A 24,000-nucleotide genomic window follows, 5' to 3' on the forward strand; every position below is an offset into this window, starting at 1 on the left:
TAGGTGTGTTGTTGTTGTTGTTGATGATGATTGTAATAGGTGTGTTGATGTTGTTGATGATTGTAATAGGTGTGTTGTTGATGATGATGATGATGATGATGATGATGGTTGTAATAGGTGTATTGTTGTTGATGATGATTGTAATAGGTGTGTTGTTGTTGTTGTTGATGATGATTGTAACAGGTGTGTTGTTGTTGATCTGTTTGTTTCAGGACCAGTACCAGTTCTGTTACCGGGCCGGTCTGGAGTATCTGGGTAGCTTCGACCACTATGCAACATAATACCTCCCCTGGTCGCGTCCCAAACAACACCCTAACTCCCTGTGTAGTGCACTACTTTAGACCACAGTGTATTCTCACTTCTTTGGCCCAGTGTGTACACTCAAAAGTAGAGTACTACTGGTTAGTGCACTACACAGGTAATAGGGGCCATTTGAGATTAGGCCTCCACCTCCAGAGGGCAGGGCACCGATGGCTTCACTCCTCCCCCAAAACGAGCACCTAAACTGAGCCATATTTGCGTGTCTGACCGGGGGATACCTCCAGACCCAACCCAAACCCACTCACTACTCAGTCAGAAGTGCACTACTTTGTGCACTATATAGGGAATAGGGCGCCATTTTGGACGCAAACTGACACTACTTAAACAATGGATTGAGGATTCAATGGATTGATAATGGAACAAGTCTTTACATGGTAAAGGTAGACGGTTAGGGGAACTCACGTCATTCACAGTGGAACAAGTCTTTACATGGTAAAGGTAGACGGTTAGGGGAACTCACGTCATTCACAGTGGAACAAGTCTTTACATGGTAAAGGTAGACGGTTAGGGGAACTCACGTCATTCACAGTGGAACAAGTCTTTACATGGTAAAGGTAGACAGTTAGGGGAACAAGCAACACCCACCTAGATATGTACGAGACTACAGTAGGATGACAAACACACCATCAAAACAACTTTGGACATTTTTTGTTATTTTATCAAGAAAGTCCACTTTCTGTTTTCCGTCACGGATTGATTGATTGGACATTGTGGGGACGATGCAGAGAGAGACTTTTGAGGAGTGGAAAATTGCCAATTTGAGGATTGAAACTGAAAGGAACAAACGGTATTAATGAAACGAGACACCTTGGAATCACAGGTGATGAAAGACACCAGGAGGACTTTTGTTTGGGGACGGAATGTTGTTTCAGGTGAATGAAGAAGGAGAGGAGGAGGAAGAGGAGGAAGAGGAAGATATTTCTACAGTAATAAGTAATAATGAGCTCAATTCAATCAAATCCGCATTCCGGTATTTACACAGTAGTTGTTTATTTTACCCATGGTCAAATGATCAAATGACATGACAGAATGGTTATAGGGGTGATGTAAACACCTACCACTGACAGGTAGACTCCACTGCCAGGTAGACTCCACGGCCAGGTAGACTCCACGGCCAGGTAGACTCCACGGCCAGGTAGACTCCACGGCCAGGTAGACTCCACGGCCAGGTAGACTCCATGGACAGGTAGACTCCACGGCCAGGTAGACTCCATGGACAGGTAGACTCCAAGGCCAGGTAGACTCCACTGGCAGGTAGACTCCACGGCTAGGTAGACTCCACGGCCAGGTAGACTCCACGGCCAGGTAGACTCCACGGCCAGGTAGACTCCACGGCCAGGTAGACTCCACGGCCAGGTAGACTCCACGGCCAGGTAGACTCCACGACCAGGTAGACTCCACGGCCAGGTAGACTCCACGGCCAGGTAGACTCCACTGCCAGGTAGACTCCACGGCCAGGTAGACTTCACGGCCAGGTAGACTCCACGGCCAGGTAGACTCCACGGCCAGGTAGACTCCACTGACAGGTAGACTCCACTGCTAGGTAGACTCCAAGGCCAGGTAGACTCCACTGGCAGGTAGACTCCACGGCCAGGTAGACTCCACGGCCAGGTAGACTCCACGGCCAGGTAGACTCCACGGCCAGGTAGACTCCACGGCCAGGTAGACTCCACGGCCAGGTAGACTCCACGGCCAGGTAGACTCCACTGACAGGTAGATGCTTCCAGCTCACAGAAGTGTGGGTACGTGAAGACACTGTGTAAACATTTCTAAATGCAAGTTTGATTGAATAGCTGCCTATGTGTCTCTATTGAAGAGGAATTAGGAAAGTGGTTAAAAATCCCCACAAAGTATAAACAACATCTCGTTTTGTAGTACTATATAGATCTGTAACTATCTTTTGGGGTTTTTGTACAGACTTGTGACTTTGTCTCGACCTACGATGGCGACAAGGTTGCAACGAATTTCTTTAGTATTGTAGTTTTTTGTTGTTAAAGCTGTGTTACTGTTAAAAAACTGTGGTACTGTTTTAATGTGTACAATCAAGCAAAGTCAAATGGTTTACAGTTGACTTTACACCGTTATCGATGTGTCACACTCCTCTGTCATGTTCGTGTTCCTGCAGTCTCTCTCTCGCTCTCTCTCTGTCTCTCTCTCTCTCTATTTAACTATCAATCCTTACTGGGTTGCTGGACTCTCGTCTTCTCATCATCTCATAATCAGTGGGGCTAGGAATATTTCCTTTCCTGACCATGTGACCTGACCAGGAGAAACTCTAAACTCCTAGCCCTAATCCTCAGTACTTAGGCCAATACATGGCAGCCATTTTGACATGGCGGCCATTTTGAATGACTAGGTACCAGCTAAGTAGGATTCTGCTGCTATCAAAACACTCAACTTTTCCACCAGACAGTGATGTATACAGGTTATACTAACCAGTGTATACTACAGTGTACTAATGTAGATACAAACCAGTGTATACTACAGTGTACTACTGTAGATACTAAACAGTGTATACTACAGTGTACTACTGTAGATACTAACCAGTATATACTACAGTGTACTACTGTAGATACTAAACAGTGTATACTACAGTACTACTGTAGATACTAAACAGTGTATACTACAGTGTACTACTGTAGATACTAAACAGTGTATACTACAGTGTACTACTGTAGATACTAAACAGTGTATACTACAGTGTACTACTATAGATACAAACCAGTGTATACTACAGTGTACTAATGTAGATACTCAACAGTGTATACTACAGTGTACTACTGTAGATACTAAACAGTGAATACTACATTGTACTACTGTAGATACTAAACAGTGTATACTACAGTGTACTACTGTAGATACAAACCAGTGTATACTACAGTGTACTACTATAGATACAAACCAGTGTATACTACAGTGTACTACTGTAGATACTAACCAGTGTATATTACATACTAACGAGAAAGGCCCAGTTATGACAGAAACACAGATGTATGCACATAAATTGCTAGATAGAAGCAAAGTATTTGTCCCAATAAGCTTCACTAAGAGATCTCTCAACAAGGAAGGAAAAGAGGGAGGGAGGGAGGGAGGGAGGGAGGGAGGGAGGGAGGGAGGGATGGAAGAAAGGAGGAAGGGATGTAGGAAAGGAGGGATGGATGGGGAGAGGAGGGAGGGATGTAGGAAAGGAGGGAGGGATGGAGGAAAGGAGGGAGGGATGGAGGAAAGGAGGGAGGGATGGGGTAAGGAGGGATGGATGGGGTAAGGAGGGAGGGATGGGGGAAAGGAGGGAGGGAGGGATGGAGGGGGGGAGGGATGGGGGAAAGGAGGGAGGGAGGGAGGGATGGAGGAAAGGAGGGACGGAAGAAAGGAGGAAGGGATGTAGGAAAGGAGGGAGGGATGGGGAGAGGAGGGAGGGATGGAGGAAAGGAGGGAGGGATGGAGGAAAGGAGGGAGGGATGGGGGAAAAGAGGGAGGAAATGAGGGAGGGATGGGGAAAGGAGGGAGGGATGGGGGAAAAGAGGGAGGAAATGAGGGAGGGATGGGGAAATGAGGGAGGGGGGGAAAGGAGGGAGGGAAGGGGGAAAGGAGGGAGGGATGGGTGAAGGTAATGTTCTCACTGGAATGCTCCCAGATATATAAGCGTTCTGATTCAGTACTCGTGCAATAAGTATATGTGTGACTATTATATTCCTGTCAAGTGTCTCACTCTCGCCGTGTGTAATGTTGACGAGGACCTATCTGTTCAGGCACCACGGCGTTATATTATGACTGATATTGCACCTGCCCAATGAAGCGTGTCCGTTTCAAGGACCTTTGACCCAGGAAGTAGATACATTTTTGTCTTGTCATGGCACAAGTAGACGATGTCATCCTTTTGTGTGTATCACAGCAATGAATGAGCAACATCTTGTGGTATTTCCAAACAGCATCAAATAAGTATTGTTAAGTTTAGACTGTATAGTGCCTTATAATACTCGCCTATTTTGATAAACGTTTAAGTTATGTTAGTAATAATTGTGTGTTATGGTATGTATGTATGTTAAATGTCCATTGCGTGTGCAATGTAAAGGATTTCGTTCTTATGGTTGTTTTTAGTATGTTATGATATGTTGTAGTTTATGGAAGAGTTGTTAAGGAACGGGGGAGTTTTCTGTTTTTCATTCACCACTTCTTTCATTCACCTTCATCTAGGCAACAAATGACCAGCCTAGTAAATGTCTTTGGTTTAAACCCCATAATGGTCAACAGCTAACCTAGTGTAATGTCTTTGGTTTAAACCCCAACATGGTCAACAGCTAACCTAGTGTAATATCTTTGGTTTAAACCCCAACATGGTCAACAGCTAGCTAATCTAGTGTAATGTCTTTGGTTTAAACCCCATCATGATCAACAGCTAGCTAACCTAGTGTAATGTCTTTGGTTTAAACCCCAACATGGTCAACAGCTAACCTAGTGTAATGTCTTTGGTTTAAACCCCATAATGGTCAATAGCTAACCTAGTGTAATGTCTTTGGTTTAAACCCCAACATGGTCAACAGCTAGCTAACCTAGTGTAATGTCTTTGGTTTAAACCCCAACATGGTCAACAGCTAGCTAACCTAGTGTAATGTCTTTGGTTTAAACCCCAACATGGTCAACAGCTAACCTAGTGTAATGTCTTTGGTTTAAACCCCAACATGGTCAACAGCTAACTAACCTAGTGTAATGTATTTGGTTTAAACCCCAACACGGTCAACAGCTAACCTAGTGTAATGTCTTTGGTTTAAACTCCAACACAGTCAACAGCTAGCTAACCTAGTGTAATGTCTTTGGTTTAAACCCCAACATGGTCAACAGCTAGCTAACCTAGTGTAATGTCTTTGGTTTAAACCCCAACACGGTCAACAGCTAACCTAGTGTAATGTCTTTGGTTTAAACCCCAACACGGTCAACAGCTAACCTAGTGTAATGTCTTTGGTTTAAACCCCAACATGGTCAACAGCTAACCTAGTGGAATGTCTTTGGTTTAAACCCCATAATGGTCAACAGCTAACCTAGTGTAATGTCTTTGGTTTAAACCCCAACATGGTCAACAGCTAACCTAGTGTAATGTCTTTGGTTTAAACCCCAACATGGTCAACAGCTAACCTAGTGGAATGTATTTGGTTTAAACCCCAACATGGTCAACAGCTAACCTAGTGTAATGTCTTTGGTTTAAACCCCAACATGGTCAACAGCTAGCTAACCTAGTGTAATGTCTTTGGTTTAAACCCCAACATGGTCAACAGCTAGCTAACCTAGTATAATGTATTTGGTTTAAACCCCATAATGGTCGACAGCTAACCTAGTGTAATGTCTTTGGTTTAAACCCCAACATGGTCAACAGCTAACCTAGTGTAATGTCTTTGGTTTAAACCCCAACATGGTCAACAGCTAACCTAGTGTAATGTAAACAGCTAGCTAACCTAGTATAATGTCTTTAGTTTAAACCCCAACATGGTCAACACCTAACCTAGTGTAATGTATTTGGTTTAAACCCCATCATGATCAACAGCTAGGACCTGAGATAAACCCCAGCATGGGATTTTAAATGTGTTATCTGCACAAATATGTTGATGAGAGTTTTTTCTGCATCCTATGGCACCCTATTCCTGATAGAGTGCACTACTTTTGACCACGGGTCATAGGGCTCTGGTCAAAAGTAGTGCACTATATAGGGAATAGGGTGCCATTTTGGACATAGGCGTAGTGTTTTTGGGGTATTGAGTCCTGACAATCTGTCAAGTCCGTCAAGCTTGACTGAGTCAGTGACATTCTTTTGTTCCAAAATGTCACGTTGTTTCGTTTTTTTCTTCTTCATGGCGCTTGGTACGTATTCTTGTATTCCCCTCGAGACTTCAATTTGACTCCTGTGAAAGTTGTGAATTCCAACAGAACCCCCATTATGGGTTTGGACACAGACAGAGAGAAAACAAACAAGCCACAGTAAACTCAGCTACACTTCTATATAAAGATACATGACAATGGCTTTGACATTGTCTTTTGTTGTAACTCTGGCCCAGTCAAACCACCACCACCACCACCACCACCACCACCACGTTTGTGCTTTTTGCATTCCATTCCCAGTTGAAACCTCCCTTTTTTATTTAAAGAAAACAGTAAAACTTCTCGTCTGACTGTGTCTGTCGCAGTATATTCTACACAAAGGACTAGGGTGCCCTTTCAGACGCATCCTGTGTTAATTAGAATTCCGTTGTCCGTTTTCCCCCCGGGCTGTCGTTGGTCATGTGACAAAGTTCCGGTTCTTATTGTTACTCTCTACACTGTCCTCTATGTACGACACAGGAAAAAGCATCGTTTTGGATCTCGCTCATTCATTCTTCACAACTTTGTATTGTCCACCACCTCGCTGTACATCTTACAGTGACACGGATCGTCGTGTGCGTCCCAAAAAAAGGACACCCTATTCCCTTTATAGTGCACTACTACCCATAGGCACAGGTCAAAAGTAGTGCACTATATAGGGTAATAAGGGAGCCATTTTGGGACGTAAACGGTTGCCTTTTTATATGCATGGTATTGGTAGCCTTCCAGGACTTTTGAGACGGTCCCTTGGCAAACACCTTGATGGGAAGATTTAGCACTTTCTCTCTTTGTACTATGCACTACTACTATACTACTACCACCTTGTTGATTCTGTTCAGACACGGGTTCAAATACTTCAAGCGTTTGCTCTAGCCTGCCTGGAGTGCCAGATGGGCGGGGTTTGTGTTTTTTTTTTGTTTTGCGACTGTTCTATTGGTTCCGTTGCTCCAGGCAAGCTCAATCAAGCCCAGATACAGTATTTTGAAATGTCTGATTCTGATATCACTCCCCCCAAACTACGTTACTTGAACTTGTGTTTGTCAGTCAAGATCAACTCTAGATGCTTACTACATTGTGTATATGTAAATAACACAGAACACGAAGAATAAAATCTACAAATAAATAACTATTAAATAAATAAAACAGATTTTAATGAAAAGCTTCTATCACGGTCACTTATGTGTAATATGTCACCCTCTGGTCATGCTACCACTAAATAAAAATATAAACTATCACATAAATGAATAACTAAATTGTTATTTTCCCCCCAAATGTATCATGTGGATGAATACAACTGGAGTTTATTAAACAAAACGTTTTTTTTTAAACAGAATATGACGTGTTAAAAGGAAATAATCAAATTACCTCTGAACAACCTGTACATGTAAACGGTTTTCTGTTTTGAGTGAAACAAGTGCTTTGTAATATTTCTTCAGTTCCCTGCGGCGACACTGGGGGGGGGGGGGAGACCTGGGGGGGGGAAAGAGGTCTGTATGAAATTCTGTACTTTGTCGACACAAGTTTTTTTGTTACAAATAAACTCGAGTGAAAAAATATAATTTTGGTGCTTCTACTTGTGTTAGAGGTTAGTATGATGTATGACTGTTCGAGAGGACTACGAGAAAGAGAGAGAATGTACCAGCATGTTTTCTTTGTTCATGTCAGAATGTTGGTTTATTAGTTACCACCTGCAGTATTTTTCACAATAACTCCAATTGAAATAGACAGCTGGTGTGATGTGCAGTGAAGTTGACGGCTATGGATGTTAGAGCAGATGTCTCGTAACCACGAGGTTGTGGGCTTCAACAATTAGCATTGATACGAGAGAGGTTGTGAGTTTCAACAATTATCATTGTCACATAGACCAGAAGAATTGGCTGTGATACGAGAGAGGTTGTGAGTTTCAACAATTATCATTGTCACACAGACCAGAAGAATTGGCTGTGATATGAGAGAGGTTGTGGGTTTGATGTCAAAATAAGAAGAGCCGTTTAGAAAGTGTAAAGCATGTGAAGAAGTTGGTGACAGGGACGTACCACAGATTTCACAGGGCCCCCCGTAAGGTCTGGAAAAGCCCCCCCCCCCCCCCTCTCCAGCCCCCCAACCTAGATCGTTTTAATCCATTTATTTTCCCAGGAAACGGCGAACTTCCTACAACTCTACAAATTTTGCCAATGGCGAAAAGAGAACATTTTCCATTTGTATAGCTAATCTCATGCTATTCTACACATGTAGTCAATTCAATTCCTAGCAGGGCTATGTCATCAACCCTCGATGTTCCAGAATGGTGTGAAAATGTCAGCCATATTGGTCAGGGAGAAATCCAAGCCAGTTTAATTGGAATGAATGCAGTAGAGGCATAATCCTCTACTGTTTAGTTATGCAGTTATATCAGAAATGGTGTAATATAATTATTCTTCTTATTATATTTGTTTAACAAAACAAAACAACAACATACAGACACTGGCGGATTTACCATTAGAGGCCTCAGGAGCTGGACGTAAAAAAAAGTATATTTTTAAAAATTATACTTTAAAGAAAATTCTCCACTTGAGACCCACCCATGCTCCGCTCGAGGCATAATAAATCAATAAAAACATTCCCCATCAAAATGGGTCAGATATCTGTTTTTTTACATGGGCTGCGTCTCAATCCACATCATCCGTCTATGTCGGCCTTCGGCATCTGTGGTGGGAGGTGGCAGAGCTACAGCGCTGTTTGTCAGACCAGGAGACATCTCAAAAATCCGTCTTCTCACAACAAAAAAACTGTCTGTAAACCGAACGGTTTGGTCTACAAATGAATATGACCCCTCTATGGAAAGATGAGACTCTCACGAACACGATGGTGTTCTCCATTTTTGCAGGACTCGTCTGAAGACAACCCGGTACTGGGCTGAAAAATGAATGGAAGTGAATAGGACATTTCCAGGTCAAAGGTTAACAGGTAATGTTTATACAGGTAGCTTTTTTATATCTTTCAGACGTAGAACAGACACTTCAAAACATACTTCTTCTCTTGATAAACATTTTGACTATCTGTTTTTCCATGTAAGAATCTGTTATTCAATACATTTAAATTTATTTTGTTTAAAAAAAAGTTTACCTACAGGGGTCCTTAAATTCTAAATCAAATAGCAAAAGGATCCTTGCATTGAAAGAATTCCATATATTAACTTAGTAGTAGTCTTGCATTGCCACACCTCCAGAATCATGTCGCCTCCCTATGTATGCTAGTTTGCAACATTGCAGAAAATGGAAGAAAAATCGGGAGGAAACTTGTAGTTTTGTCAGAAGTGTGCTCTATATGCAAAATCCACTTTTGTCAACATGAGCTCCCGAGTGGCGCAAGTGGTCTAAGGCACTGCATCTCAGTGCTAGAGGTGTCACTACAGTCCCTGGTTCGAATCCAGGCTGAAATCTGGCCATCATTGTAAATAAGAATTTGTTCTTAACTGACCTGCCTATTAAAGGTTGACAAGCACTGTTGCGCCTACAACACTAATCTGGGAGGCATCACTGATTTACACCAGCTCTCCATCCCTAATTTAACTATTATTTAGTAAAAAAAAGACAAGTGCTGCTGGGAAAACTGCCATCGTCATGGAGACAGAGGACATGTAGGTGTAGCCCATCTATCTGAAGCTGTCTATCCCAAAATAATATGGCATGTTGCCGCCGTGGCAGCATATGGTATGTCATACGCATTTGTTGTTGTTGACACATGAAATGGTAATATATGTTTACAGTTAAATGACATATTTATTAGAAACCCTTTTTTTCTTTTTATGTGCACGCAGAGAAGCGGGGGGCCTTAGACTGGCCTTTGCCTGGGGCATCCAAATCACTAGGTCCGCCCCTGCCTGCCCAGACCCACCTGGTCACCCACATATCCAGCGCAACATCACTCAGACACATGGCCTCAAACTGCACCAAATTGAAGCATTTGACCTTTCCATTGTATTAAAGATGGAGGATTGGTTGATTTACCGTTTTTTAAGTTACTTTTCTTATCAGTCATCTTAAAATAACGTTATCTCACGCCACACACATACCATGTCTTGAAATATGCAGACATACGGAATCCAAGTAAAAATGTACATTGTGATATTTCTGACAGGCAACTTTCTACCGCCGCCCATAATTTTAGAACTTGATAGCGTTCCCAGAAGGCATGGATTATTGAGTCGTTGTTCGTTAACAGATGACTCTGCCGTTGTGCTGTAGAATTTGGTAATTTTGTCTCATGTAATAAATTCTATACATTCGTTTATACTGGATTAAACATACATTTTCGTTCATTGTAATTTCGTTGGTTATGTTCCAGCATTCCCTCCACCTTGTGCCAGTATCAGTTATTTTAACATTTTGGTTGTAATAGTTTATATTTTTTACTAAGAGATTGTCAGTTGGATATGCTCTGCAAGGTTTTGTATATCTTACCTATCATATGAATATCCTTTTCTTACTCAAATGGGATTCCCTCAAGATTGCTGTGACGTCCAAAATACTTCAAATCCGACATTTCTTGATATGAAACTTTTAAATTGCATGTATTAGTAAATAACTACCATTGGTCATTCCAAAATTGCTTTTTAATTCTGTCTTGGAAATACATGTATTTCCTATTACCAAGTAATTTACGGTTTCTGTGCCATTAGTATTAAGGACAAATGTATCGGTGAATTCCCGAAAAGCTATCCAAGGATTGTTCAATAGGGTGGTGTTTTTAGGGAGGTTCTTGTAGAATGTTTCATTGTCTTCCATATTGTTGTAGTGTTCTTAACTATGACGTTAATGTTCTAAGTTGTATCCTTTGAAAACAGAAACGTTCTGTAGGGTGAGTATGCGCATCTTCAACAGGTGATTATTGTTCCGCTTTAGCGCATTTAACTGTAAAAGCCCTGGGTGGCAAATTGATACAATAACAAGTCTGGAAGGTTAAAAATTACACGCAGATTTAGGAAGATGTAAAAATGACCTTATTGTTCTATGAGTTTTATTAGCACATATAAAGACGGAGTATACTTTTTTTTAAAGAATGTCTTCGGTGGGGTAATTGGTATTACCGAGAGAAAACAATTTAAACTTTCGCAACCATACCATTCTGAAGAGGTTTTTTTTACGTGTAAGATTTATGGGAAGATTGTTCCATTTAATCAGATCTGCTTTCATATTGTTAAGTTATGGGATAAAGTTATCTTTATATATAGGTTGTCACCAGGGTTGGGGAGAAACGGATTACATGTAATGTAAACATCCGTTACATTACCAGCAAAAAATATTGTAATCAGATTACAGATACATTTGCAAAACTAGATGATCACTTTGAGGATTACTTTTAAATTCAGAAAGAATGTTTGCGAAAAAATAAATTGTTGACACTTCTGTTTTCTCAGTGGAAAAAAAAGGCGCAAATTTAAGTTTGTACCACTTGAGCGAGTTTGACCGCAAGTCAGAGACTGCCATGATGACACACCAAATGTGTTTGATCAATCGCTGGAAAAGAGCAGAAATAGGCTTTTGTAGGCTACAGTCCAGGCTGTATCTTCCAATGGTGTGACTGCTGTTGGCATCCAAAGATTATACAACGTGAATACACGCTTGGAGGTAAGGATGACAGCAGTGGCGTAGTCTACGGCGATACGGATATCACTTATTATTGATATGTACAAAGCGCATTGATGTGAATCACACTGCTGCTTTCATGTAGCTATTTGCGTCTTACAGATTGTGGTTGTTGTGGATGGCTGTTCACAAATCTCAATGTGTATTTAAACCCAATAATGGTTGAATTCAAGAAGTTTAAACTCCCTATCAATCATTGTTTTTGAAACCAGTGGACAGACAGTGGGCAAATGCGCTTTTGCAACAGCTGCATAGTGCGGATCCCAGCCTATGGAATAAAAGTGGGGGCTTTTATGGCTCAATCTAATTCATGCTGATAAAATAAATACATCTAATGGAAACGTGCTCAATCTCACACTTTTGATTGACTTAAAAGGGTACTATGTAGTTGTTACATGCATTTTTGGATTTATAAATGATATTATATATATATATATATATATATATAAATATATATATATACAGTTGAATTCGGAAGTTTACATACACCTCAGCCAAATACATTTAAACTCAGTTTTTCACAATTCCTGACATGTAATCCTAGTAAAAATTCCCTGTTTCAGGTCAGTTAGGATCACCACTTTATTTTAAGAATGTGAAATATAAATATACCCATAAGTTGGGTGAATTGTGGCCCATTCCTCCTGACAGCGCTGGTGTAACTGAGTCAGGTTTGTAGGCCTCCTTGCTCGCACATGCTTTTTCAGTTCTGTCCACACATTTTCTATGTGATTGAGGTCAGGGTTTTGTGATGGCCACTCAAATACCGTGACTTTGTTGTCCTTAAGCCATTTTGCCACAACTTTGGAAGCATGCTTGGGGTCATTGTCCATTTGGAAAACCCATTTGCGACCAAGCTTTAACTTCCTGACTGATGTCTTGAGATGTTGCTTCAATATATTGACATAATTTTCCATCCTCATGATGCCATCTATTTTGTGAAGTGCACCAGTCCCTCCTGCAGCAAAGACCCCCACAACATGATGCTGCCACCACCGTGCTTCACTGTTGGGATGGTTTTCTTCAGAGACCAGAGAACATTACTCCAAAAAGCACGATCTTTGTCCCCACAGTTGCAAACCGTAGTCTGGCTTTCTTATGGTGGTTTTGGAGCAGTGGCTTCTTCCTTGCTGAGCGGCCTTTCAGGTTATGTCGATATAGGACTCGTTTTACTGTGGATATAGATACTTTTGTACCTGTTTCCTCCAGAATCTTCACAAGGTTCTTTGCTGTTGTTCTGGGATTGATTTGCACCAAAGTACGTCCATCTCTAGGAGACAGAACGCGTCTCCTTCCTGAGCGGTATGACGGCTGCGTGGTGTTTATACTTGAGTACTATTGTTTGTACAGATGAACGTGGTACCTTCAGGCATTTGGAAATTGCTTCCAAGGATGAACCAGACTTGTGGAGGTCTACAATTCTCTTTCTGGGGTCTTGGCTGATTTCTTTTGATTTTCCCATGATGTCAAGCAAAGAGGCACTGAGTTTGAGGTAAGCCTTGAAATACATCCACAGGTACTCCTCCAATTGACTCAATTGATGTCAATTAGCCTATCAGAAGCTTCTAAAGCCATAACATCATCATGGAATTTTCCAAGCTGTTTAAAGGCACAGTCAACTTAGTGGATGTAAACTTCTGACTCACTGAAATTGTGACACAGTGAATTATAACCCAAAACATAAGCTTGTTTTTTCTCCAATGTCTGTTAACATTGTAAATGTAAACAAACACTGTATAGCCTCATAACATGGTTAAAACAATACTTTTGATATCATGGATGGTCAGTCCTGGTTACATTTCTCCAGGCCCATCCCTCAGCTTCTCCAGGCCAATCAGTCCACCATGACAATAAATATCATAAACAAAAAAGTAGGGCTGGCTAATAAGTCCTTCGTTTTGGGGTCATGCTCAGAAAAAACTATTTACTTCCATATGTCAAAGTCCTGTTCTTGAAGATCAAGGGGTATAACATGTATTGGATCGACTGTCATTCTGATAGACTTTGGTTTTTAATGTGAAGATATCATTTAATAGTATTATTGTATGTAGTAGAAAGTGAGGGGTTAGTTAGAAGAAGCCTACATAACCAACCCATAAAGTACAATGTAACGCTATGTAAACTTTAACATTGATTTATCCTGCAATCGACGTCGTTCAATTGGTAACATACATTTTTATCTTCTTCTAATGCCTCTTAAGGGGAAAAGTAATCTAAAAGTAACTGAATGTAATCAGATTACGTTATTGAGTTTGGGTAATCCAAAAGTTAAGTTACTGATTACAATTTTGGACAGGTAACTAGTAACGGATTACATTTAGAAAGTAACCTACCCAACCCTGGTTGTCACTTATTAAGCATTGTAAGTATTTGATATTTGTTGTGGTCCATCTAAAGGATTGATGTAGATCATGAGTTATTATTTTTCTTAAATAATATAAAATTGTCAACCTAAAATAGTCACATAAATCGTAAAAATACAGTTTGTAAGGGTTTTATATACATTTTCTTTATAGACTCTAAAATATGTAAACAGACCATAAATGTTCACATTTTTGACTGGAAAGCCTAGTGTGCTATTATGATACAATCAGTCCCTGTTGCATTTACAACTTGTCTAAGTCATATCAACTGATTTCATCCCAGTGTTTGGCTGTGAATTAACTGCACTGTTTGAATGGAATGTTGGCATATTGGCAGTTAATTAAAAAATATATGGAATCATTCCTCTTAAACTGTCTGGCTCGCTAGCTAAGAAATATCGTGCAGATGAATTCTTTAAAATTCATTATTTTACACCATGTCTTTATAAACAGCACTGGCAAAGCATGGTTGACCAACTCCCTGACCAACATGGCTGCCCCTTTATCCCATCATAAGCAGGTTCACATCCATTCTAGTATTGTAATTCCTAATTCTATGTCTAACCCATCATAAGCAGGTTCATGTCCATTCTAGTATTGTAATTCCTAATTCTATGTCTAACCCATCATAAGCAGGTTCATGTTCATTCTAGTATTGTAATTCCTAATTCTATGTCCAACCCATCATAAGCAGGTTCATGTCCATTCTAGTATTGTAATTCCTAATTCTATGTCTAACCCATCATAAGCAGGGTCGTGTCCATTCTAGTATTGTAATTCCTAATTCTATGTCTAACCCATCATAAGCAGGTTCGTGTCCATTCTAGTATTGTAATTCATAATTCTATGGCTAACCCATCATAAGCAGGTTCATGTCCATTCTAGTATTGTAATTCATAATTCTATGTCTAACCCATCATAAGCAGGTTCATGTCCATTCTAGTATTGTAATTCCTAATTCTATGTCTAACCCATCATAAGCAGGTCCGTGTCCATTCTAGTATTGTAATTCCTAATTCTATGTCTAACCCATCATAAGAATGTTCATGTCCATTCTAGTATTGTAATTCCTAATTCTATGTCTAACCCATCATAAGAAGGGTCATGTCCATTCTAGTATTGTAATTCCTAATTCTATGTCTAACCCATCATAAGAAGGTTCATGTCCATTCTAGTATTGTAATTCCTAATTCTATGGGGGGCAACATCCAGGTTGACAAGTTGCCTTCCATCCAAGAGGTTATGAGTTCAAAACCCCATCTCTTCTGCTTTAGTAGACTTTTCTGTGAACGTCGATGTCAAAAAATTACAAAAGGAAGTGTATTGAGAGTGAAGAAGTCCATGGCTCTGGCGTAAGGATCTCACCAACCAAAGCACAGGGGTGTAGGTTTGAACCCAGTTCTGTCTCTCTATCATGGGTTGTCTTCACACGTAGGACTCTGCTGCAGAGCCAGCCAAGGCTGCTGGGATTGGCTGTCACACGTAGGACTCTGCTGCAGAGCCAGCCAAGGCTGCTGGGATTGGCTGTCACACGTAGGACTCTGCTACAGAGCCAGCCAAGGCTGCTGGGATTGGCTGTCACACGTAGGACTCTGCTGCAGAGCCAGCCAAGGCTGCTGGGATTAGATGTCACACGTAGGACTCTGCTGCAGAGCCAGCCAAGGCTGCTGGGATTGGCTGTCACACGTAGGACTCTGCTGCAGAGCCAGCCAAGGCTGCTGGGATTGGCTGTCACACGTAGGACTGTGCTGCAGAGCCAGCCAAGGCTGCTGGGATTGGCTGTCACACGTAGGACTCTGCTGCAGAGCCAGCCAAGGCTGCTGGGATTGGCTGTCACACATAAGGAGGGATAGGGAGCGATAAGCGTGAGTGGTCAATCGTGGGGTTCCGGAACAATTTTAGCCTATTAAAATACTGCGTTTTTTCCATAGATTTTCCTCCCGAGTACAGCAGTGGTTCAGTAGAGGAAACTCAACACTTCCATCCCTGTCAGTGTCACTGCACAGCCAGGCCAACTGTGATACAAGTCCGTATTCCATGTCCATCCATGTCTGAGGACGTCGGGAGATGACATAGAACCCGGCCACTAGGGGCAGCAGTGAGTGCTGTTACCTTCAAGTAGGTTTCATCTGCCTCTGATTCCAAAAGTTGCAAGTTTGAAACCAGCAATATAAAGTCAAGGCTCTGCAGCACGGTTGGAAGTTCTAACCTCAGGCAAGGCTCTGGAGCACGGTTGGAAGTTCTAACCCCAGTCAAGGCTCTGGAGCATGGTTGGAAGTTCTAACCCCAGTCAAGGCTCTGGAGCACGGTTGGAGGTTCTAACCCCAGTCAAGGCTCTGCAGCATGGTTGGAGGTTCTAACCCCAGTCAAGGCTCTGGAGCACGGTTGGAGGTTCTAACCCCAGTCAAGGCTCTGGAGCACGGTTGGAAGTTCTAACCCCAGTCAAGGCTCTGCAGCACAGTTGGAAGTTCTAACCCCAGTCAAGGCTCTGGAGCACGGTTGGAAGTTCTAACCCCAGTCAAGGCTCTGCAGCATGGTTGGAGGTTTTAATCCCAGTCAAGGCTCAGGAGCTTCCCCCTCTAAACTCCAGAGCATGGTTGCAGGTTGAAACTCTGGTTAAGTCTGAAGATCATGCCCTCTGCTGGTCAGCAGGTCAAAGTGAGACAAATTAGCTACTGTGGGTTTAAGTTATCAGGCACAGAAACCGCCAGGTGCCAATGATTCATTGTCTGCAATTATTTTCACGTCCGTCTAATTTAGTCCGGATTCCATACGACCGCACTGCATACTGTATGTCGACTCAATTGGAAATTACCTTTAAATTGTGTGTAGCCGACAAAGCGCGATACTAATGGTTTGTTTACATAACGGGTTAGGCTAAAATGCAACAGTTTTCAATAACTGTTGTTCCCGGTGCCATCTAGCCACTAGCGTAAACAAACCTCCAGTATCACAACACGGGCCTTCAACTACCTATACATCACGCTCACTCCTGCCTCGTCGAATTCATTCTACCTATACAACAACACGCTCACTCCTGCCTCGTCAAATCATTCATTCTACCTATACAACAACACGCTCACTCCTGCCTCGTCAAATCATTCATTCTACCTATACAACAACACGCTCACTCCTGCCTCGTCAAATCATTCATTCTACCTATACATCACGCTCACTCCTGCCTGCCTCGTCAAATCATTCATTCTACCTATACAACATCACGCTCACTCCTGCCTCGTCAAATCATTCATTCTACCTATACAACATCACGCTCACTCCTGCCTCGTCAAATCATTCATTCTACCTATACATCACACTCACTCCTGCCTCATCAAATCATTCATTCTACCTATACAACATCACGCTCACTCCTGCCTCGTCAAATCATTCATTCTACCTATACAACACGCTCACTCCTGCCTCGTCAAATCATTCATTCTACCTATACAACACGCTCACTCCTGCCTCGTCAAATCATTAATTCCACCTATACTACATCACGCTCACTCCTGCCTGCCTCGTCAAATCATTCATTCTACCTATACAACACGCTCACTCCTGCCTCGTCAAATCATTAATTCCACCTATACTACATCACGCTCACTCCTGCCTGCCTCGTCAAATCATTCATTCTACCTATACAACATCACGCTCACTCCTGCCTCGTCAAATCATTCATTCTACCTATACATCACGCTCACTCCTGCCTCATCAAATCATTCATTCTACCTATACAACATCACGCTCACTCCTGCCTCGTCAAATCATTCATTCTACCTTTACATCACGCTCACTCCTGCCTCGTCAAATCATTCATTCTACCTTTACATCACGCTCACTCCTGCCTCGTCAAATCATTCATTCTACCTATACAACATCACGCTCACTCCTGCCTCGTCAAATCATTCATTCTACCTTTACATCACGCTCACTCCTGCCTCGTCAAATCATTCATTCTACCTATACAACATCACGCTCACTCCTGCCTCGTCAAATCATTCATTCTACCTTTACATCACGCTCACTCCTGCCTCGTCAAATCATTCATTCTACCTATACAACATCACGCTCACTCCTGCCTCGTCAAATCATTCATTCTACCTATACAACATCACGCTCACTCCTGCCTCGTCAAATCATTCATTCTACCTTTACATCACGCTCACTCCTGCCTCGTCAAATCATTCATTCTACCTATACAACATCACGCTCATTCCTGCCTCGTCAAATCAAAACAAACAAAGCAGGACATGAAAGTTATTTATTGTTTTCCTTACAGCAGTTAGCAATACTTTTTTTAAAAGCAAGCCCCAAAAATAAATAAAAATATTAAATTAAATAATTAGATGATGGTGTTTTTATTCAACACAGCGACAGTAGCAACTCTGTTTCACATGTTAAGAGGACAGAGAACTCAATGATCTAGTTGCTTCCTCTTCTCGTCTCCTTTCCTCAACTCCTTTCCTTAATCTGCACCGATCTGGCACTGACCCAGACAGATTAAAGCAATATCAAAAAATGGCCGATGTCTTTTGTGTGTGTGTGTTCGCCTTCACCTTCCCAGTCCTTTCAGGTCAGCGTGAATGGAGGATAAAGGAAAGGAGACGAGTATACAAGGAAACGAGGAGAGGAAGCCGCTTTGAGAGTATGGAGACGCGGCCGAGGAGCAGAAGCAGCAGACGACAGCTAACATGCGGAGAGGGAAAACACTGGCACCCTATTCCCTTATAGAAGTGCACTACTTTTAACCAGGGCCCTGGTCTAAAGTAGTGCACTACATAGGGAATAGGGTGCCATTTGGGACACGGGTTGGGACTGGGGATGCATTCATATTCAAAATAATCCTCAGGTAGATACAGCAGATTCCAAAACGCTACTGTGTTGTAGGGCTTGTTTAGAAAAGAAGAAGCTCTGTTTGTTTTGGTAATATACAAAGAAAAACATGTGTTTTTGTCTTTTTTTAAACGCAAATCAGGTGACAAATCGTTTTTTTTTTTGTTTTGAATTCCCTGACTCACGAGAAAGCACTGGGTAACCACCACAACTCATGATAACCCTTCTTCAGGACAATACAGTCCAATTTAAATGGTCCTCTGCCCAGCCCTCTTTCCTACCCCCCGACACACACACACACACACACACACACACACCTGTACATCCCACAGCTACACTCACACACACATACATCAGTGCATTCATTTGTCATCACTTGATCCACCCCTCTATCATTTTCCTTTAGGGCTGCGGGGCTCCCATGTGCTCTTGCTGGCGGTAAGGAGGCCTGGGAGGGCCACATAGTCTTTCTGGAAACGGGAGTTGGGTGTTCTCTGTCTCTTCCTCTCTCCCTGGGTCGTGAAGAAGGCGTCCTGGAAACGCATGCTGGATGCCGTCGACTGGAGAGAAGGAGAGGAGGAGATGGAGGAGAGGAGGAGATGAGAGAAGGAGAGAGGAGAGGAGGAGAGAAGGAGAGGGAGGAGAGAAGGAGAGGAGGAGATGGAGGAGAGGAGGAGATGGAGGAGAGGAGGAGATGAGAGAAGGAGGAGATGAGAGAAGGAGAGGGAGGAGATAAAGATACAAGTGTGGTACATACAGCAGAGTCCATACAGTCAATCTAGTATAGTAGTATAGTATATACAGTCAGGCTAGTATAGTAGTATATACAGCCAGTCGAGTATAGTAGTATAGTACATACAGCAGAGTCCATACAGTCAGGCTAGTATAGTAGTATAGTATATACAGTCAATCTAGTATAGTAGTATAGTATATACAGTCAATCTAGTAAGGTAGTATAGTATATACAGCAGAGTCCATACAGTCAGGCTAGTATAGTAGTATAGTATATACAGTCAGGCTAGTATAGTAGTATAGTATATACAGTCAATCTAGTATAGTAGTATAGTATATACAGTCAATCTAGTAAGGTAGTATAGTATATACAGTCAATCTAGTAAGGTAGTATAGTACATACAGCAGAGTCCATACAGTCAGGCTAGTATAGTAGTATAGTATATACAGTCAATCTAGTATAGTAGTATAGTATATAGATCAGAGTACATATAGTCAGTCTAGTATAGTATATATCTATTTTCTACAATGCTGCCATCATGGAAATCTAATGTTGTACCAGTCAAATTGCCAGGGTTAGAGACTCCTAGACAACTCTATAGATTATATTACCAGGGTTAGAGACTCTATAGATTATATTACCAGGGTTAGAAACTCTATAGATTATATTACCAGGGTTAGAGACTCCTAGACAACTCTATAGATTATATTACCAGGGTTAGAGACTCTATAGATTATATTACCAGGGTTAGAGACTCTATAGATTATATTACCAGGGTTAGAGACTCCTAGACAACTCTATAGATTATATTACCAGGGTTAGAGACTCTATAGATTATATTACCAGGGTTAGAGACTCTATAGATTATATTACCAGGGTTAGAGACTCCTAGACAACTCTATAGATTATATTACCAGGGTTAGAGACTCTATAGATTATATTACCAGGGTTAGAGACTCTATAGATTATATTACCAGGGTTAGAGACTCTATAGATTATATTACCAGGGTTAGAGACTCCTAGACAACTCTATAGATTATATTACCAGGGTTAGAGACTCTATAGATTATATTACCAGGGTTAGAAACTCTATAGATGATATTACCAGGGCTAGAGACTCTATAGATGATATTACCAGGGTTAGAGACTCTATAAATGATATTACCAGGGTTAGAGACTCTATAAATGATATTACCAGGGTTAGAGACTCTATAAATGATATTACCAGGGTTAGAGACTCTATAGATTATATTACCAGGGTTAGAGACTCTATAGATTATATTACCAGGGTTAGAGACTCTATAGATTATATTACCAGGGTTAGAGACTCTATAGATTATATTACCAGGGTTAGAGACTCTATAGATTATATTACCAGGGTTAGAGACTCTATAGATTATATTACCAGGGTTAGAGACTCTATAGATTATATTACCAGGGTTAGAGACTCTATAGATTATATTACCAGGGTTAGAGACTCTATAGATTATATTACCAGGGTTAGAGACTCTATAGATTATATTACCAGGGTTAGAGACTCTATAGATTATATTACCAGGGTTAGAGACTCTATAGATTATATTACCAGGGTTAGAGACTCCTAGACAACTCTATAGATTATATTTCCATGGTTGTCATGGTGTTACGTTATTTACACTATATATACACAAAAGTATGTGGACACCCCTTCACATTAGTGGATTCTATTTCAGCCACACCCCTTCCTGACAGATGTATAAAATCAAGCACTCAGCCATGCAATCTTCTTAGACAAACATTGGCAGTAGAATGGCCTTACTCAAGAGCTCCAAATCGGCCATAGCAGCAAAGTCAGCACATTGACTGTTGGTTATGGGTTTCCATGGATGAGCAGCTGCACACAAGCCTAAGATCACCATGCACAATGCCAAGCGTCGGCTGGAGTGGTGTAAAGGTCAACGCCATTGGACTCTGGAGCAGTGGAAACGCGTTCTCTGGAGTGATGAATCACACTTCACCATTTGGCAGTCAGATGGACGAATCTGGGTTTGGCAGATGCCAGGAGAACAACACCTGCCCCAATGCACTGTAAAGTTTGGTGGAGGAGGAATAATGATCTGGGGCTGTTTTTCATGGTTCGGGCCCCTTAGTTCCAGTGAAGGGGAATCTTAACACTAAAGCATACAATGACATTCTAGATGATTCTGTGCTTCCAACTTTGTGGCAAAGGTTTGGGGAAGGCCCTTTCCTGTTTCAGCATGACAATGCCTCCGTGTACAAGGCGAGGTCCATACAGAAATGGTTTGTTGAGATCGGTGTGGAAGAACTTGACTGGCCTGCAAGGAGCCCTGACCTCAACCCCATCGAACGCCTTTGGGATGAATTGGAACGCCGACTACGGGCCAGGCCTAATCGTCCAACTAATGCTGTTGTGGCTGAATGGAAGCAAGTCCCCGCAGCAATGTTCCAACATCTAGTGGAAAGCCTTCACAGAAGAGTGGAGGCTGTTATAGCAGCAAAGGGGGGACCAACTCCATATTAATGCCCACGAATTTGGCATAAGATGTTCGATGAGCAGCTGTCCACATACTTCTGGTCATGTATAATAGCATCATATCACTATAAACAATACAGGACCAGACAGGCCAGTAGATGTTTAGCGAGTACAGTACTTACGAGTCGCCCTTTCACCTTTTTGGGAAGGTCTTCATCCAGAGTATAGACGTCCTCTCTCTTAGCTACCACCTGGGAACCATCCTCAAACTCCACCTGGGAAACCACACACAACCTTATTCATTCACATCAATTTATTCTGTCGATATTATATAATTCAGTTATATTCAGTTTCTGTCCATAAATGTGATACAGCCCTACACACTCCTCCTCATGGTTGGATGAAATGTTTAATTAATATCTGACCACTACTTAATACTATGTTAAGTTACTATCAAAGTTATTAAACCTCCTGTCTATCCATCTACCTATCAAAGTTATTAAATATTATTAAACGTCCTGTCTCCATCTACCTATCAAAGTTATTAAATATTATTAAACCTCCTGTCTCCATCTACCTATCAAAGTTATTAAATATTATTAAACCTCCTGTCTCTCCATCTACCTATCAAAGTTATTAAACCTCCTGTCTCTCCATCTCCCTATCAAAGTTATTAAACCTCCTGTCTCTCCATCTACCTATCAAAGTTATTAAACCTCCTGTCTATCCATCTCCCTATCAAAGTTATTAAATATTATAAAACCTCCTGTCTCTCCATCTCCCTATCAAAGTTATTAAACCTCCTGTCTCTCCATCTACCTATCAAAGTTATTAAACCTCCTGTCTCTCCATCTACCTATCAAAGTTATTAAACCTCCTGTCTATCCATCAAAGTTATTAAATATTATTAAACCTCCATCTCCCTATCAAAGTTATTAAATATTATTAAACCTCCTGTCTATCCATCAAAGTTATTAAATATTATTAAACCTCCATCTACCTATCACAGTTATTAAACCTCCATCTCCCTATCAAAGTTATTAAACCTCCTGTCTCTCCATCTCCCTATCAAAGTTATTAAACCTCCTGTCTCTCCATCTCCCTATCAAAGTTATTAAATATTATTAAACCTCCTGTCTATCCATCAAAGTTATTAAATATTATTAAACCTCCTGTCTCTCCATCTCCCTATCAAAGTTATTAAACCTCCTGTCTCTCTATCTCCCTATCAAAGTTATTAAACCTCCTGTCTCTCCATCTCCCTATCAAAGTTATTAAACCTCCTGTCTCTCCATCTCCCTATCAAAGTTATTAAACCTCCTGTCTCTCCATCTCCCTATCAAAGTTATTAAACCTCCTGTCTCTCCATCTCCCTATCAGAGTTATTAAACCTCCTGTCTCTCCATCTCCCTATCAAAGTTATTAAACCTCCTGTCTCTCCATCTCCCTATCAAAGTTATTAAACCTCCTGTCTCTCCATCTCCCTATCAAAGTTATTAAACCTCCTGTCTCTCCATCTCCCTATCAAAGTTATTAAACCTCCTGTCTCTCCATCTCCCTATCAAAGTTATTAAACCTCCTGTCTCTCCATCTCCCTATCAAAGTTATTAAACCTCCTGTCTCTCCATCTCCCTATCAAAGTTATTAAACCTCCTGTCTCTCCATCTACCTATCAAAGTTATTAAATATTATTAAACCTCCTGTCTCTCCATCTCCCTATCAAAGTTATTAAACCTCCTGTCTCTCCATCTACCTATCAAAGTTATTAAATATTATTAAACCTCCTGTCTCTCCATCTCCCTA

At 41.4% G+C, this 24,000-nt stretch overlaps 2 protein-coding genes across 9 annotated transcripts in view; one reads left to right on the top strand and one right to left on the bottom strand.

Annotated features, from left to right (window-relative positions):
• Positions 1-3,400, top strand: part of LOC129842581 (receptor-type tyrosine-protein phosphatase S-like) — a gene marked incomplete at its 5' end in the record, with an annotated part of 116,999 nt that extends 113,599 nt beyond the window's left edge. The window contains 1 exon segment of the mRNA XM_055911191.1: positions 213-3,400. Within this exon segment, the coding sequence (XP_055767166.1) occupies positions 213-281 (69 nt within the window).
• Positions 3,401-18,405: 15,005 nt separating this feature from the next.
• LOC129842589 (lysine-specific demethylase 4C-like) overlaps positions 18,406-24,000 on the bottom strand; it is a 48,341-nt gene continuing 42,746 nt past the window's right edge. For 7 of the 8 annotated variants that reach the window (XM_055911212.1, XM_055911213.1, XM_055911216.1 and 4 more), the window contains 2 exons: positions 22,380-22,472; positions 18,406-19,551 (listed from right to left, as the gene is read on the bottom strand). In XM_055911212.1, the coding sequence (XP_055767187.1) occupies positions 19,384-19,551; positions 22,380-22,472 (261 nt within the window). In that variant the 3' untranslated portion in view covers positions 18,406-19,383. The remainder of the gene's footprint in view (positions 19,552-22,379; positions 22,473-24,000) is intronic. The other variant, XM_055911214.1, reaches the window with a different exon arrangement.

Source organism: Salvelinus fontinalis, unplaced genomic scaffold (assembly GCF_029448725.1).
Source record: "Salvelinus fontinalis isolate EN_2023a unplaced genomic scaffold, ASM2944872v1 scaffold_0055, whole genome shotgun sequence".
Lineage (NCBI taxonomy): Eukaryota > Metazoa > Chordata > Actinopteri > Salmoniformes > Salmonidae > Salvelinus > Salvelinus fontinalis.